This window comes from Carassius carassius, chromosome 6 (assembly GCF_963082965.1).
Source record: "Carassius carassius chromosome 6, fCarCar2.1, whole genome shotgun sequence".
In the NCBI taxonomy this organism is placed as follows: domain Eukaryota; kingdom Metazoa; phylum Chordata; class Actinopteri; order Cypriniformes; family Cyprinidae; genus Carassius; species Carassius carassius.
In genome coordinates this window covers 1,192,287-1,209,649 of record NC_081760.1, presented here as the reverse complement: position 1 = coordinate 1,209,649, position 17,363 = coordinate 1,192,287, and the positions used below count along the sequence as shown (strand labels likewise).

At 36.7% G+C, this 17,363-nt stretch overlaps 1 protein-coding gene across 1 annotated transcript in view; it reads right to left on the bottom strand.

The window, feature by feature from the left end:
* Positions 1-17,363, bottom strand: part of LOC132142168 (lipopolysaccharide-responsive and beige-like anchor protein) — a 204,301-nt gene that overhangs the window by 96,022 nt on the left and 90,916 nt on the right. Inside the window, exons 34-35 of the mRNA XM_059551824.1 lie at positions 8,390-8,454; positions 5,427-5,535 (exon numbers count right to left, since the gene is read on the bottom strand). Of these exons, the coding sequence (XP_059407807.1) occupies positions 5,427-5,535; positions 8,390-8,454 (174 nt within the window). The remainder of the gene's footprint in view (positions 1-5,426; positions 5,536-8,389; positions 8,455-17,363) is intronic.

The following is a 17,363-nucleotide window of genomic DNA, read 5'->3' as shown; positions in this document are numbered from 1 at the left end:
CAGCCAAATACTGTCCTCCTAACAAACCATACATCAATGGAAAGATTATTTATCCAGCTTTCAATTTAAAAAAAAATGACCCTCATGACTGGTTTTGTGGTTCAGGGTGACACATTTAAAATGTATTTACTCTGAATTTGAAATCAAAAACAACTGGGAACTTTTAAATGTAACATAATTAAACATGTTTTTTTTTTTAAATCACATACACGCACATGTCGCTTTATGCTGTAGCAGAGCATCCACTTACTAGTAAATCATTGAGAAATACTCTCATGGGTAATTTATTTGTAAATCAATCCTAAAAATGTAGTCATTCACATTTTAAGTCAACCATGAGGAAGCTCAACTTATATACATTTGCGTTGCTAATTATATGTTGGAGCGTTATTTTGTTTTATAGTAATATTTGCTGAATGTTTCCACATAAATAAGTACATGCTACCATTGACAAGTAAGGGTAGCCCCTTTATGTCTTTCCAGAAAAAGGGTATTTCAACAAACTGAATTGGTTTCTGAAATCTTCTGAATGTGTGGCAATAGGTTTCAGTATAAAATCCAGGCCTATAGTTGTATAGGCCAGTGTAACAAAAATCTTTTAAATAAGGCTATATCAGGATTACCCTTTTTTCTTCTCCAAATTTAAGACCTCAAAATGACAATTATGACTTTTACTGGACCTTTAAAGATACCTAAGACTGAACCGAAGACTTTTTAAAGAACCCCAAGGAACCTTGAAATAATGGCACTTTTCACATGACATATGTAATTATTTTGATTACAAATACTACTAATAAAATAAAGCAAAAAAGGTATTTGTCAAGCCCTTCAGTGGGGTAAAGGTGAATGTAGTGAGAAAGACGGGGAGCTGAAGAGTGTTGGGGATGAGATACAGTACAATGATTAATTTAATTAAATAATTTAAAGCAAGGAGAAGACAGAACAAGGGGAAAAAAAAGAGCATGTACGTGTGTATTCCACAAAGCCATTTTTTGCAGTAAAGATAGCGCTTAGGTGATGCTTAACGACAGCTGCTGACTTCTCAAAGAGCACAGTATAGCCTGAAACTCTAAGTGAACATCATTTAGATGTGCTTTTGTTTGGTTAGTACAGATAACCGTCTGAGGCTGGAGCAATAGTGAACATGCACGCAACGTCATGAGTCTCGTTTCACAGTCGATGTCATTAACTCCTAGTCTCCTCTTACAGAAAAACAGACACTAAACGCTAATGAAGTGGGCCGTCACCTCTCTTCACACACACTTCAGTCGGGAGTCAACTCAATTACACTCCATCACTTCAAGATCAAGTAAACGCTGACAATAAAAGAGTAAGAGAGTGAAAGAGAGAACAATGACCTCGTTCTATCACATCTGAGAGATCTGGCCTCGTGGTGCAGTATCCTCCACATTTCATTTCTAATGAAGAAAGACTCTCATTAAAGAAGGAAGTCACTCTCTCTCCCTAAATCTGTCCTTTCTTTTCTCCCTCGCAGGTATCGACCGCCATTGTACAGTTGTTACCAGAAAAATACTTTCCGTATTAGGGATCCTATTAGTAAGAGAACACTAAAAGATAATTGGATTTCCAGCGGTTATCTCTGTGTGTCCCTGTAATCTCACTCTCAAGGGGTAAAGATAACTCAGTCCCTGAGAGGATGTGTGTGTGTGTGTGTGAGAGAGAGACATGAAGGCATATGTTATTCATCTAAGTAATAAAAATGTATCTAAATCACTGGTATCCACCATCTCTTCTGGTAGATTTGAACCCTGACAGGGAACAAACATACATTTATTTTTATTTCCTAAATAAATAATTCAGAACTAAAAAACACATCTGATTCAAATCCTCTATATAAACTAAGACCGAAAACACTGTAAAACATGATCTAGATGGGATTCATTTTCTAAACAATGTCTGAGTAACAACTATTACCGTGATTTCAAGAACGAATTCGAGCATCATTTTTACTAAAAGAGAAGGGTCTTTTCTCAGGATTGACAACCCAATGAAATAAACATGACCTATTCATGATTACATTACAACATAAGGTATATAGCTGGTACATGTAATATAATTTGGTCTATTAGAAGGAATTTAGACTGAGATCAAGCCTGTTAGAAATATAACATTCTGTGAAAGCATCCTTGTTTTGTTTTTATATAATTATTTTGTTTTATTCACTTTTTAATTCAGGTTTATTTAATTATTTGTGACCCTGGAGCACAAAACCAGTCCAGAGATATTTGTAGCAATAGCCAAAAATACATTGTATGGGTCAAAATTATAAATGTTTCTTATGTCAAAAATCATTAAGATATTAAGTAAAGATCATGTTCCATTAGAAAATATTTTGTAATTTTCCTACCATAAATATATCAAAACTTAATTTTTGATTAGAAATATGCATTGCTAAGGACTTCATTTAGACAACTTTAAAGATAATTTTCTCATTATTTTGCTTTTTTTGCTCCCTCAGATTCTAGATTTTCAAATAGTTGCATCTCAGACAAATATTGTCCTCCTAACAAACCATACATCAATGGAAAAGATTATTTATTCAGCCACCCCTGGGTTTGCAAAAAAACAGTAGGTAATGTTCTCCATTATTTTTATGTAGGCTGTTTGAGGAAGAACACAGATGTGAAATAAAAATTTACCTAACCTCCTCAAAGAAAATCAGCCCTGCTCTAATATTGCTACAGTAACTAAGAGCTAAATCATCCTCGTTCTGAATGTAGTCAAGGCTACAGCATCACACACAGCAATTTGTGAATGAAATCATATTTCTTGAGAAACAAAAAGCTAACTTCTCCATCCATTCTGGTTTGCATAAATGTAAGACATTCTGGTCTTACATTTCATGTTGTTCCCGTAAACATCCAGATCCTGTGTAAACTGCTCTTCAGGATGGAAAGGCATCCCACAGAGGCATCTTTCACTGGCCTGTAATTTTTATTGAGGCCGTGCAAAATGAAACCGGTGGCTCAGAGAAGATGGCAAGCGCCGGAATGGAGGAAAATCAATACGGCAATATCAGTGCTGCACTTATAGGAGACTCCCTGCTTTTCAAGGGTCACAGAGGAGCAACTACTGTATATCTAAGCGAGGGATTCAATGCTGAGAAGGATTCTTGAGAAATCTGTGCTGTCACTGAGAAGTTTGGCTTTTCAATGACATTTTTGTAAATATTTTTTTTTCATGGCCATCCTGGCTATATGAGATGGATCCACAGTTTGGGAAGCATTGACTTAAATGCTGACATCTAGGCCCTTATCAAAGTCTGATCCATAACCCTCATAAATAACTGTGACCCAACTATCCATGCCCTATTTCCCTCTACAAACTACTGTACATCAAACCAACCAAAAGATCCCAGATTCCCATCTGTCTGTCCAACATCGGTTTCTCTTATTAAAGAGAGTTTGGGTCGATGAAGCATCACAGCATATGGCTTTCATCATGGAGCACTTCAGACTTCAAACTCGAAGTGACAAAAAACGGCATAATTGCACCGGATTCCCAAAGTCATGTGAAACCGTCTGCTTCACAGCATTATGGGAGATTTCAAGTAGAGGATTAAATAGTATAGTGACCTTTTATTCATGTAATCTTGCATCACATTTTCACCTCATCTTTAAATTAAATACATGTTAGACTAAAATAATTAGAAAACAATGTGTTTTTTGTGCTATCCATATAATGTGTCTGACACTGATAATCTGTGCATTTGTTTCCGCATTTGGCAGAATACCCAGCTGTATTTGTGGAAATAATTCATTCTCCACCGTGCTGTGAGTGAGGCTGGAAAAGCAGAAAGAATCAGACCAGAGGGGCCAATTAGAGTGAAAAAGGAAAGCTAAGCATGTCCCCAGTGTGTGACTGTCTTCCACCGAGTGTCTGGGAGAACTTGGCCAATCCTGGGAATATGGGGCAGTGGGAATGATGAGGAAGGGTGTTCCGAGGTTTGCCTCTAAAAGTCATTGTGATATAAGGAAGCTTGTTTAAGCGGCGCATATTCGACCAATACTTTTAGCTCTCATCTTTTTTACAGGAGTGTTGAGTTTTACTGTTGCAATGAGATGCCAGTTCATATAAACACATGGCTATCAGCAGTATATTTTATCTATTAAAATAAATAACTACAATAATGTTTTTGATCTTTAAATCAGTCTATTAGAATGATTTCTGAAGGATCATGTGCCCGTGAATACGGGAATAACGGATGCTAAAAATTCACAGGAATAACATTGTGAATCAAATCAAAAGTTTTGCTTCGCTTTTATTTAAAATATCGCACAAAACTTAAAAAGCATACACTGGATTATTTTTGTCTTTTAGAATGTTCCTGTCCTTGCAAAAGCAAAAAATATCTTTAAACAAAAAATTGTTGCATTGTGTAAAGTACATTTGAAAATATATTAAAATAGTAATATATATATATATATATATATATATATATAATTTTACAATATTACTGTGAATTTCTACTATATTTGCATTGGATAACATAAAGAGACTGATAGTGTTTATGAAGTCTTATTAATGCATCATAATAACAATCATCTGAAGGATTCAATGAAGTCTTTTTTAGAAATCAGATTTATGAAATTTAGAGTCATTTGCGCATCGGTTTAACTGATTAGTTAGAAAGAATCTGTCAAATTCAGTAGCTTTTTTTTCAATTTCCAACAGTATATTTGATTTTGAATATCCAGTAAGGACTGTAATGAGTTGTATTGAACTGAAATTCTGTAGATTCAGAAGTGGGACAATGCCACTCTTGAATTAAAGTATAAGAAACACTGACTTGTGTTCAACTCTGCTCCTGCAGTGGCCAATAAACTGATTCTGATTCTCTGAGCTGATAATGAATCAGAACTCCTTTGTTTTCGTGAAAATGGTGAGACACTGGGTGAAGCATTCGAGGAAAGCTGCCAAAATAAGCGTACAGGCCCAATCACACACAAAACATGACCTTAAGAAAGCAGACTACTGCAGAACCTTTTACAGACATGATACCCGATCGCTCACTGATCGTTTACTTTTAATACCGTCTTTCAAATGTTTTCCTCTCCCAGTCTCAGTTCAGAGACCCTGCCTTGAACCATTCTGACAGCACAACATTTTACATCTGGAGGGTGGGAGATGTTGAACAGAGCGAAGCCCACTTCCCCTTTACACTGTCCTTTACACATCCAGACAGAACCAGAGGGAGAGACGGAAAACGAAAGACAGAAATGAAGGTGCTGTATTCCTGTCACTGGTCAAATTCTCCCACAAAGGGAGCACAAGAGGGAGAACATGAGTCCGAAAGGGAATAGTGAGGAGAAAAAGAAGCAGGTAGAAAGAAATGGAGAACGATGGAAGGAATGAGGAAGTGATAAAAGAGTGATGTGTGTGTGTGTGTGTGCTCAAACTCAAACCTCAAACTCTGCGTGCTTGTGGATGTCCTCTGCTCTCTGGCGGCTCAGGATGAACTCGGCCTCATTAGCGACACGCACCAGATGGTCCTTCATGGTGTGGCTCAGCAGTCTGTGCATCAAAATCACATTGAAGTTTAAGATTTCCTGCCTGACATCATGATTCTGAATCAATTATTTACTGCAGTGAGTCAGTTTGTGTTGGTGACATAACTGAATCCAAACTTTTTTTATACGGATCCAATTAAACTGAATCATTCATATTTTTCAATTTATTAAGAAATGTACTGATCGTAAAAGATGCAATAGACATTTTTAGGCACAACCAATTTGATTATTATAATATAATCATTATTGGAGGGGGGGGGGGGGGGTGCATCACACTAAGCCAATATTGATTTTATTTCAATATACGTGCATTCCAAAACTAAAATCAATTGTTTGTATGCTACAAATGAATTTAAGCATCACTACATTGTAGAAAAATACTATATAAGCTGATAAACATCCAATAACAGCAGATACAAATAATAGTAATAATACAAATATCTGCCAATATCAGCGATAAATGATGCTGTGTTGATAACGCACACATCCCTAATAAAGAATATTGTATGTAAATTCCACTGAACAGTAATTACGCTCACAAAATAACCTAAAAACAGCATAAATGAAGACCTTCAACATCCCTTAACTGCTAATCTGTGAATTCAGTTTTACTGATTCAATAACACTGTTGTTAGATTATCAAAGTGTAAATAGTATGCTAAAGCAACTTAACTACACCATGTAAAACAAGCAGAAAATCATATTTAGCATGGTAACTAAAACCACCCCCACTAAAAACAACCAACCACCCTGGCTCATGTTTCTACATGTGTAAGAACAGCCTTCCTTGGATAAACACACACACACACACACACACACACACACACACACTGCTCCTTATCTCAGGGCAACTGATGATAATCAGATGCATCCTGCTTTTACTGCTACTGTTTGTCAGCCCTCATCTCAGAGTCTTGTTTGTGAATCAGCATTGCTTCTTCTGTCCACGGTGCCAAGCGTTAGCACAGACGAGGAGAAACCTGATCTTGAAACAGCATATTTACACTCCTGAACAACACAAGCTGCAGCCTATAAAACACTCCCCCAGGGACAGAGATGAGTCTCTCAGCAGGTCAGGAGGCTCAGGCCTCTGCAAAGTGGAAGAATAACAGACGGAGGGTGGAGGGCTGAAACTGGAGCCTGGTGTGTCAGCGGTGGTCAGCGGGGAGCGGACGTGCCTTGGACCCTGCAGTGACCCTCTCACACCCCGACTGCCATCAATAACAGCTCGCTCTGTGAGACTGCATATTGCCTTTCTGTCTTACTTTATCTGTTTTTACTTACTTTGTATGATAAGATGGAAACAAACAAAACAAAAAACACCTATATGCCATTATATTTTTAAAAAATCATGTAAAATCATGAGAGGCTCAGAGTGGAAAAACACTGGGCATGCTTGAATACACAGTCTATCAAGCTACTAGTACTATTAGTGGCCTAATGTCACAAAACTGGTGATCGAGGCAATCATATTATTACAGATGTGCTTTGTAATTTGCATTGGCTTCCAGTTGTGCATTGATTTTAAAACTCTCACTCTAAAATATAAAATTGTACATGGAATGGCTTTTGTTACTTAGTTACACTGCTTCTCATTCACAGTTTTTAAGAAACTGTTAAAAACCCATATTTTTAAAATAGCTTATCTTGTTCAATTTGATTAGCTTTTCAATAGGGTGTTTGTAGCTTTTACTGTATTTCTGTAAAGTATTATTTCTTTAATTTGTATAGTTTTAGTTGTTGTTACTCTTTGTGGTATGAGAAAAGTACATTATAAATAAATTTCATTACTATTATTATTAAGATTATTATTGGTGAGTTGCACGGCGTGACATTTCACAACCCAATCCTTGCCTTCTCATTAAAACAACAACAACAAAACCTTAGTAAAGTTTTATTTTCAACATTCTTTAATAATTTTAAGAGGTTTTTAATAATTATGAAATGAGGACAGACAACCTGACAACTCTAAAAAAAAAAAAAAAAAAGAAAAAAAAAACTTTTAAAATTATTTTATAAAATTACAAATTATAAAATTAAAAGAGGTGTAACTGTACGGTTAAAACACATTTTTTTATCACATTTTTGAATTAATTAATGAAAATGGATGAAAACATGAATCACATCATTGCTCCATTAAAGTTCAATGGCATTATCACCTAATATAATCACTGCACTGCCATAGTTCTCATTTAAGTTCGTTTCTTTGAGCTTAGTAAGATTAAAACATTGTTACAAAATCCAATATTGAAACTAGGCATTATAATGACATACTTGCTGTGCACTTATAGCTTTGATTGCACTGATATCTCTATGACAGGTGCTGGTGTCCCAGATGTTGTCTCAACCCTAAACCCTGCTTTCCAAAAGAAAAGCATATATGTTTGAAAGAGCTGTAAAGATGGCCAGCAGTGAAGGTGGAGGAGCCTCAGTCATTCATTAGCATTTCTGGAGCACTTATCAGCACAGCAGCATTCGTTAACATGAATTTCCATTGCTAATGTAGAAATGAGAGCCTCCTGAAAGATCTAAGGGCTTGAAATTCAAGACAGATCCTTCCAACCCAAAGGGAGTCTGAGTAAAAGAGTCCAACAGATGAGACATAAACCCGTCTGAAAACAGCAAGATACGAGAAAGATTTCCCAAGAGGTAGGTGAGAAACTAAGGCACTGTTGCCGTCTCAGAAACACACAGGAACAAGCCAAGTTACTGACAGACGTCTTGAACTTCAGGGCACCCTGGTGATCCCCTTTCCACATTACATTGATTTCCTCCCAAACAGAATCTGATCATACACAAGTGACGAAGCGTTGAGGAGGCTGCTAACACAGGGTCAGAGGATGGGCTTAGATAATTACCTGCCCTCGTTCACAAGCTCGATGAAGGCCAAGCCCGCGTTCTTCTGGATTGAATTCTGCCACTCCTGCAGAGAGAAATAAAAGAGACTATTGAAATTCATACAACATGTAGAGATGGGTTGCATCAGAATAAACATTAATTAACACTTATAAACATTAAAATGAGCCCGACATCAAGTTTCAGTTTCATCCAGGATTCATTAATCATTCTGTCAGGGTTTATTTCGTAATAATAACTGAATGACTGAATTAAAGCACGTTACAAAATGATCACACAAATGTATTTGGCATGCCTAACTTAATTAGCCTAAGCAATACACTGGCTTCAGTTCAGAAAAGTTTCATTTTAACTTAATTTCCATCTCACAATGCGATCAAACAACACATGATTTAAGATTTGGTGGAAATGACACTATGCTGGGAATTTTATGTGTAGAGGAGGAACAGAAGCTGTTTCTATCATCATCAGACTCTGTACAGATGAAGGGATCACTGGGGAAGGAAGAAAGAAACCAAAACGGACATCTGACATGTTTAAATCCTATCCTCAATGCCAGAAATTGGATTTAAACAAGCAGACGCTCACAAACTTGAACAGGTCTCTCCCGGTTTCTGTGGAAGGTGTTAGTCTAAACAACTGCAGAAACTACAGCTTTCAGTGATGTTTAACAGCTTGGGAGGTTAAAGCGAATCACTGACGTTTTTCACAGCTGCGCCAACCTTTCAGCACTTCCCTGTGATCGTCTTAAGAACAATAATAATAACATGAGTATGTACAAAGTCTCGCGTGAATATTCTCGAGGGCTCTTTTCACAGAGAGACCATCAGAAGCGTAATGCTTATATGTCCCATTTGTTTCGGCCAACAGAGAGTTTGTCTAGGATTAGGTGCAACATGATTAATAGTTTCATAATGATGATGATTTATTTTCAATCTCTGCCTATTCCTAGGGCCATAAGTGAAAATTGCACTGGTCAAATGTACTTGCTTACAGTACAAAGAAGGAAATATTTCACCATCATATGGGAGATGAAGAAAAGTGAGGCTGAGACTAAAATAAACAAAAATAATTTTAAATGGCACTAACTGTACGTGTTTATCTATTCCTTAAACACTTCAATAGCCGTCATCAACCAGACACACAAATATATGTGACCCTGGACCAGAAAACCAGTCATAAGGGTACATTCTTTTCCAAATTGAGATTTATATATTTTCTGAATAATATAATAGATAATCTTTCCATTGATGTCTGGTTTGTTAGGATCTGACAATATTTTGCTGAGATGCAACTATTTGAAAATCTGGAATCTGAGGGAGCAAATGAAGTTCTTAGCAATGCATATTTCTAATCAAAAATTACATTTTGAAATATTTACAGTAGGAAATTCACAAAATATATTAATGGAACATGATCTTTACTTAATCTCCTAATGATTTTTGTCATAAAATAAAAATCTATATAATTTTGACCCATACGATGTATTTTTGGCTAGTGCTACAAATATACCCCAGAGACTCAAGAGTGGTTTTTTGCTCCAGGGACACAAATCTTCACTAAAAAGATAAAAGTATGTTTGATGGGTGAGGGAAAGGCATTATTCTTTAATTAAAGGAAGTAATGATCCCAATCAAAAAGCCTTAACGATCAGTGCTGAGTGTTGGGGACAAGGCTGACGGTTATTGGATTTCAACTAGAGATCGACCGATATGGGTTTTTCTATAGCCGATGCCGATGCCGATGTTTAGAGGTCAGGGTCAGCCGATGGCCGATATGTGCTGCCGATTTTTAGGGCCGATATCTTGAAGTTTTCCCCTTCATCTGCATGCTAAAATGTTACACTAATAATAAGTGGATGCACAACATTTCTTAACTTATCATCATTTATTGAGCACTGACTTGAACCAATTAAAGTAAAGATTAAAATAAAAGATTTATCCAAAGTTAACCAAACAAATCAATAAACTGACCAAGTATTAAATATATAAAACAGGTAATATAATATATATATATATATATATGTCAATCATTTACTTAAAAGTTTTAGAGCATTTATCAAGTAGAATTTTTCAAGTTTGCTGGAACATAAATGTAAACTTAAATATACATTTAAATAAATAAAATTTTTGAAATAAAAATCAATTAAACTGAAAAATATAAAAAATTAAATATATAAAAAAATAAATAACAGTAGTGCTGCAAACACACTAGCAACCAGCAACATTTGTGTTTGGTATAAATGACACAGAACATTTAAAGTGCATTCTAATTTCAAACTTACATCGCAGTCTGTTCATTATTAAAATAAAGTACAGTCAACCAGTTTAAAAAGACCGTAGTATACCTGTCCACTCTGCTGTTATGCACGTTTTTGCTCATGTGAAGAGGATGATTTTTTCCGTCTAGTTTACATTAAAAAAAAAAAAGGCTAAGACAAATAAACATACGCTTCGTCTTTTTTTTATTAACATTAAATTATTAAATTAAAATATATGAAATCAACTTAAAGTGCACATGGCATAATATCTTCTTTTTAACATAATAGCCGGACTTCTCATCTCCCAGTGTGCTGTGATGGTGAGCAGTTATCGTCACAGAGCTCTCCACCCTTCTGTCGTGAGCGCAACAGAGGATGCTCGGGATAGTTCATCCACAACTTTATTTTCTCCTGTTCATAAAGATCGGGCACAATCTTTTCACTCTAACCTCTTTCCTTCATCATTATATCTGACAGGGAAGCCAAAATGCGCAGGGCGTTCAAGCTCCTCCGTTCCTCCGTTTGCCATGCGCAACTTTTTTCTTTTTTTTTCATAAATCAATCCGCGGGTCACATGTGTGCCGAACCGAAGATATTGATCCGAACGGATCACGGATCAATGATGATCCGTTGCACCATTACTATAGTGTCATTTGAAAACATAGCAGTTGCGTTTTAAAATACAACCCGAATTCCGGAAAAGTTGGGACGTTTTTTTAATTTTAATAAAATGAAAACTAAAGGAATTTCAAATCACATGAGCCAATATTTTATTCACAATAGAACATAGATAACGTAGCAAATGTTTAAACTGAGAAATTTTACACTTTTATCCACTTAATTAGCTCATTTAAAATTTAATGCCTGCTACAGGTCTCAAAAAAGTTGGCACGGGGGCAACAAATGGCTAAAAAAGCAAGCAGTTTTGAAAAGATTCAGCTGGGAGAACATCAAGTTATTAATTAAGTTAATTGATATCAGGTCTGTAACATGATTAGCTATAAAAGCTTTGTCTTAGAGAAGCAGAGTCTCTCAGAAGTAAAGATGGGCAGAGGCTCTCCAATCTGTGAAAGACTGCGTAAAAAAATTGTGGAAAACTTTAAAAACAATGTTCCTCAACGTCAAATTGCAAAGGCTTTGCAAATCTCATCATCTACAGTGCATAACATCATCAAAAGATTCAGAGAAACTGGAGAAATCTCTGTGCGTAAGGGACAAGGCCGGAGACCTTTATTGGATGCCCGTGGTCTTCGGGCTCTCAGACGACACTGCATCACTCATCGGCATGATTGTGTCAATGACATTACTAAATGGGCCCAGGAATACTTTCAGAAACCACTGTCGGTAAACACAATCCGCCGTGCCATCAGCAGATGCCAACTAAAGCTCTATCATGCAAAAAGGAAGCCATATGTGAACATGGTCCAGAAGCGCCGTCGTGTCCTGTGGGCCAAGGCTCATTTAAAATGGACTATTTCAAAGTGGAATAGTGTTTTATGGTCAGACGAGTCCAAATTTGACATTCTTGTTGGAAATCACGGACGCCGTGTCCTCCGGGCTAAAGAGGAGGGAGACCTTCCAGCATGTTATCAGCGTTCAGTTCAAAAGCCAGCATCTCTGATGGTATGGGGGTGCATAAGTGCATACGGTATGGGCAGCTTGCATGTTTTGGAAGGCTCTGTGAATGCTGAAAGGTACATAAAGGTTTTAGAGCAACATATGCTTCCCTCCAAACAACGTCTCTTTCAGGGAAGGCCTTGTTTATTTCAGCAGGACAATGCAAAACCACATACTGCAGCTATAACAACAGCATGGCTTCGTCGTAGAAGAGTCCGGGTGCTAACCTGGCCTGCCTGCAGTCCAGATCTTTCACCTATAGAGAACATTTGGCGCATCATTAAACGAAAAATACGTCAAAGACGACCACGAACTCTTCAGCAGCTGGAAATCTATATAAGGCAAGAATGGGACCAAATTCCAACAGCAAAACTCCAGCAACTCATAGCCTCAATGCCCAGACGTCTTCAAACTGTTTTGAAAAGAAAAGGAGATGCTACACCATGGTAAACATGCCCCGTCCCAACTATTTTGAGACCTGTAGCAGAAATCAAAATTGAAATGAGCTCATTTTGTGCATAAAATTGTAAACTTTCTCAGTTTAAACATTTGCTATGTTATCTATGTTCTATTGTGAATAAAATATTGGCTCATGTGATTTGAAAGTCTTTTAGTTTTCATTTTATTAAAATTTAAAAAACGTCCCAACTTTTCCGGAATTCTGGTTGTACAACTACGAGCACCACGAAACCATTTAAAAAAGCGCATTCAACGGTCTCCTTGATGGCAAACAGTCAACAAAGTAAAATGATCTCCAACGTATGGCGCGCTCTCTTCATTTTATCAAATGATCATAATCACATCTATTCATTTTACAGTCCAGCTACTAGCATTTTATTCATACTAAAACCCCTTTAATTCGGGTGAGAAAGCTTTTTTTCCAAGTGGCTTTTGCACACAATAATAATACCGCTGCAGACGCATTTTGCAGCATTAAGGTTATTAATTGATCGTTAATTTAAACGACGATCGATCATGGAAATTATCAAATATTGACATCCCTAAATACAAATGAGTTGGATGGAAACCTGGTTATTGTCTGCATCAAACCATGCTTCCGAACAAATGTCATTCACTGTTCTGGGAAGCTCCAGGACAGCTGTCTCTCCGAGCGCGGTGCTGTCTGTGAGCGGGGCGGAGTAACGTAGCCCTCAATCACGCTGCAGTGTTTGTGAGAGCTGTCAACTTCTCCACCCCATTTACAGAATTAAATTCTCTGACTACCTTTATCTCCCAGGACTGTTGTTGAATCTTCCAAAAGTTTTGGCTTGGGGTCCTTCACATACGCAGCAGCACTTTCCACTGCAACAATAACACGGGGCTGCCCGCCGACGTGCCTGACTTTAAATCGGCACTACTAAACACGGATATCGGCCGATGCCGATATATTAAAAAATGGCAAATATCGGCCCGATATATCGGTCGACCTCTAATTTCAACCATTGTCATTCTGATAGGACCCTGATACGGTTTTATGGTATCCAATGCTGTTTCCATTCTGACCTGATGAGAGGATACAGGCAGCCATTTATGACCTTTCAACTCTGACCCTGACCTACGGAAGGTGCTTCTACGTACAACCCAGCCACCTCTGCCCTGATCCGGTCTTCACAGCTACCACTCACACAGATCAATTCATGCCATCAAGACCGGGATTGTGTCCTAAGACAGGATATGACTTTTAACAGAGCCTGGGAAAGTTGGTATCCTAAATAATAAACTCGCAATGATAGCCACTGATCAAAACCAGTCTCACACTCTTCATCAAGGACTTTTATAATTGAGCCATTTCCTACAAGTCTCGATTAATAACAAAGAGCAACATATAGGGAACACTTCTTCAAGGTCAAATCTATCCAAACACGCTTGCGTAAAATGTCAGTTTCACTTTTATTGGAGCTCAGGTTTATAAACAACCTATGTGTGGTTGAGAGCTCAACATCATATTGTTTCCAAATCCTGGACATAATATACATACAAATTAAAGTATTCCTCAAACTCAATTTCTGGATGGCTGGAGCCCTGTAAGAATTTAGATTCAACTGTAATTAAACACACCTGATCCAACTAATCAAGTCCTTCAGGCTGATTTGAAAACTACATGGTATTTGTGCTGGAACAAAATCAATCATAAGTAAATAAATACATACAACTGCTGGCAGCCATTAACTTCCATTAGATTTTTTTTTTTATACTATGGAAATAAATGGCTATCAGCAAGTGTTTGGTACCCAACATATCACATTTTGTGTTAAACAGAAGAAAGAAACTCATTGAGGTCTGGGGGTGAGTATAAGATTCATTTCTGGGTGAACTATTACTTTAATATTTTTATTAATCTGCATCTTTTTCAACAAAAAACTGGTTAACCAGCCGTCAGAGATAATGCTGCACCATGAGCAATTATGTTTCGTCATTCTTTAATTGCTTCTGAGTGAGGAAAAGATCTATGCTACAGTACAAATGAGTCTATGTGATGGAAACCGAAGCCTGTAACACAGGGCTTAGGGAATGGAGAGAGAGAGAGAGAGATCTGATGATGAAAAAACACATTGCTTAACATCCCCCCACACGCTTTAAATGAATGCTTTGATTTACAGATTTTTTTTAAATAAAAAACAAAAAAACTATTCTTCCGAGACACGCATGCACCATGTTTTAGATTCCTTTAAGAAGTCATCCAACGAGCCATTCTTTCCTAATCACTGCTGATTAAGAGAACGCAATTACTCTCAAACTAAAACAAAACTGAAACAACGCAGACCTAAACTGCAACATTTTGCTTCTTCCACAATGGCAAGACGAGGAAATGTGCACAGCGTTTGGCTTCGTTCACTGAAAATAAACAAGTCGCTCTGCAGTTTCCAAGCCATCAGTTATAATCACAAGTATTTGTTTGTTTTCTGCAGGCAGGGGGATTGAAGCTCAGATGAAACAAGAAAATTATCCGTCACATGGAAGAGCGCTGGTTCAGATCATAAGGAGCGGGAGACGTTTACGTTATGGTTTGTCCGCAGAGCACAAGGCGATTTATGGCGGAAAAGGGGCTACTGTAGAGCTTTGATCGACGGAAAGAAATTAAGAGATTCAAAAAAAAAAAACATTATTAATTCAGCAAAGTATTTCAACCTAAATAATACTTAACGTTCCAAAAAAAACAAAACAGATAAAACATGGTTTTTACACCTTATTTTATTACGTTGTTAGATCATCTGCACATGACAGTGAAATTAATTTAAAATATAAAGAGCAGTAAAATACTTCTTTTTCTCTTTTTTTTCTAGAAAACAGTTTTTGAAATTAATTATAATATTTCAAAGTTTTTTGAATAATTTTTATTTTTTAATTATTTAAATATATATTTATTTTATTATATTAATCTTGATTGTTTTTAATATTTAAAATGTTTAATTTAATTATCTTTATTATTAATTAAATTGAATTATTATATTAATCTTGATTATTTTTTTGTTATTTTTACATTTATTTTTTATCATTATTTAAATACATAATTATTATTGATTATTTTATTATTCTTGTTTATTTGTATTTATTTTTCATTTGAATTTTTTTAATAAAGGCTTTCAAGATGGTTGTATGTCAAGGTGCTTAAACGTCAGGTCCACTTCAGTCAGGTCCAGACAGTTTAAATCACTGATGTGACAAGCCGAATGCTCTACAAGACCAGTGCGTGTTCTCAGATGTTATCTCTTACAGGACAAACACACAATCCCATACAGCCAGTGGCCTGTGTTTCTGTGAGGACACTCCACACAAGCATACTTTACAAGTATTTACTCTGACTACATTTAACAACCATAGAGGATTGCAGTTAAATACAGCGATGTGATTAGAAGCTTCCTCACAAGTTGGGCTTAGAGGCGTCCAAAGAACTTCTTAAAAAAAGCAGAAATGATAATAACAAACATAATTCTTGCTGTTTTCCTTTCTGGACTAAAGAAACAATGATTATTATATGTTAACACATGGTGAGAATGCACAGTGATAATATGATTTTGATAATTCACGTATCCACATATGTGGCCCTTGTGCACAAAACCAGTCATAAGGGTACATTTTTTGAAACTGAGTATTATGAAAGCTGAATAAATAAGCTTTCAATTGATGTATGGTTTGTTATGATAGGACAATATTTGGCTGAGATACAACTATTTGAAAATCTGGAATCTGAGGGGGAGAAATTCTGAGAAAATCACCTTTAAAGTTGTTCAAATTAAGTCCTAAGCAATAAATATTACTAATCAAAAATTAAGTTTTGATATAGCTACAATAGGAAATTTACAAAATATCTTCATGAACATGATCTTTACTTAATATCCTAATGATTTTTGGGATAAAAGAATGGGTTGATAATTTTGAAACATACACAATGTTTTTTTTTTGGCTATTGCTACAAATATACCCCAGAGACTTGTGCTCCAGGGTCACAAATGTAAATAGTGACACAAAAAAAGGCATGTTAGGAAAGAGAGAAAGAGGTTCTTTAACAGTTAAAGAAAAAAACATATAACTTCTCTTGGCATCTTTAAAAAAAACAATTTGCCTCAATAATATGTCTCTTTCCCAGCCAACGATATTGCAGTCAGAGAGTGAATTAAAAGTCACTCAAGTCGTAAGCTTTGAGCTCTCACTTCCTGTCAGGAAGAGCCCTCTCTTCAGATGCATAGCTCGCATCGGCAGGGCGCCGGCAGAATTAAGTGCCAGTTGGTGTTCCTGTGTTTTCTCTGGGCCTCCACGGAGCCCTGTGTTTAAAGAATGCTGAGAGCAATGTTCTCCACCGGCATGGAGACCCTAGTGGGTTGTTTTCTGGGGTGGAGGAGGGAGGTATATGGAGGCGGGAAAGACAAGACGTGGCTTGGGTCTGCGCCTCAACCTTGCATGTGTGTTATGCCTCTCAGCGGGGTCCAGGTCCGACTGCACGATCAGAAGCGAGAGGGATTCAACCTCTGGTTCAACCACATTCCTCTTCACTTCTGTGATGTTTAAAGAACATACAAAGTTAAAAATGGCAGGACTAAATGAGACAAAATGATCCACAATGATCTTTAAGCAGCAATGTCCCCAAAAGGCCATTTAAC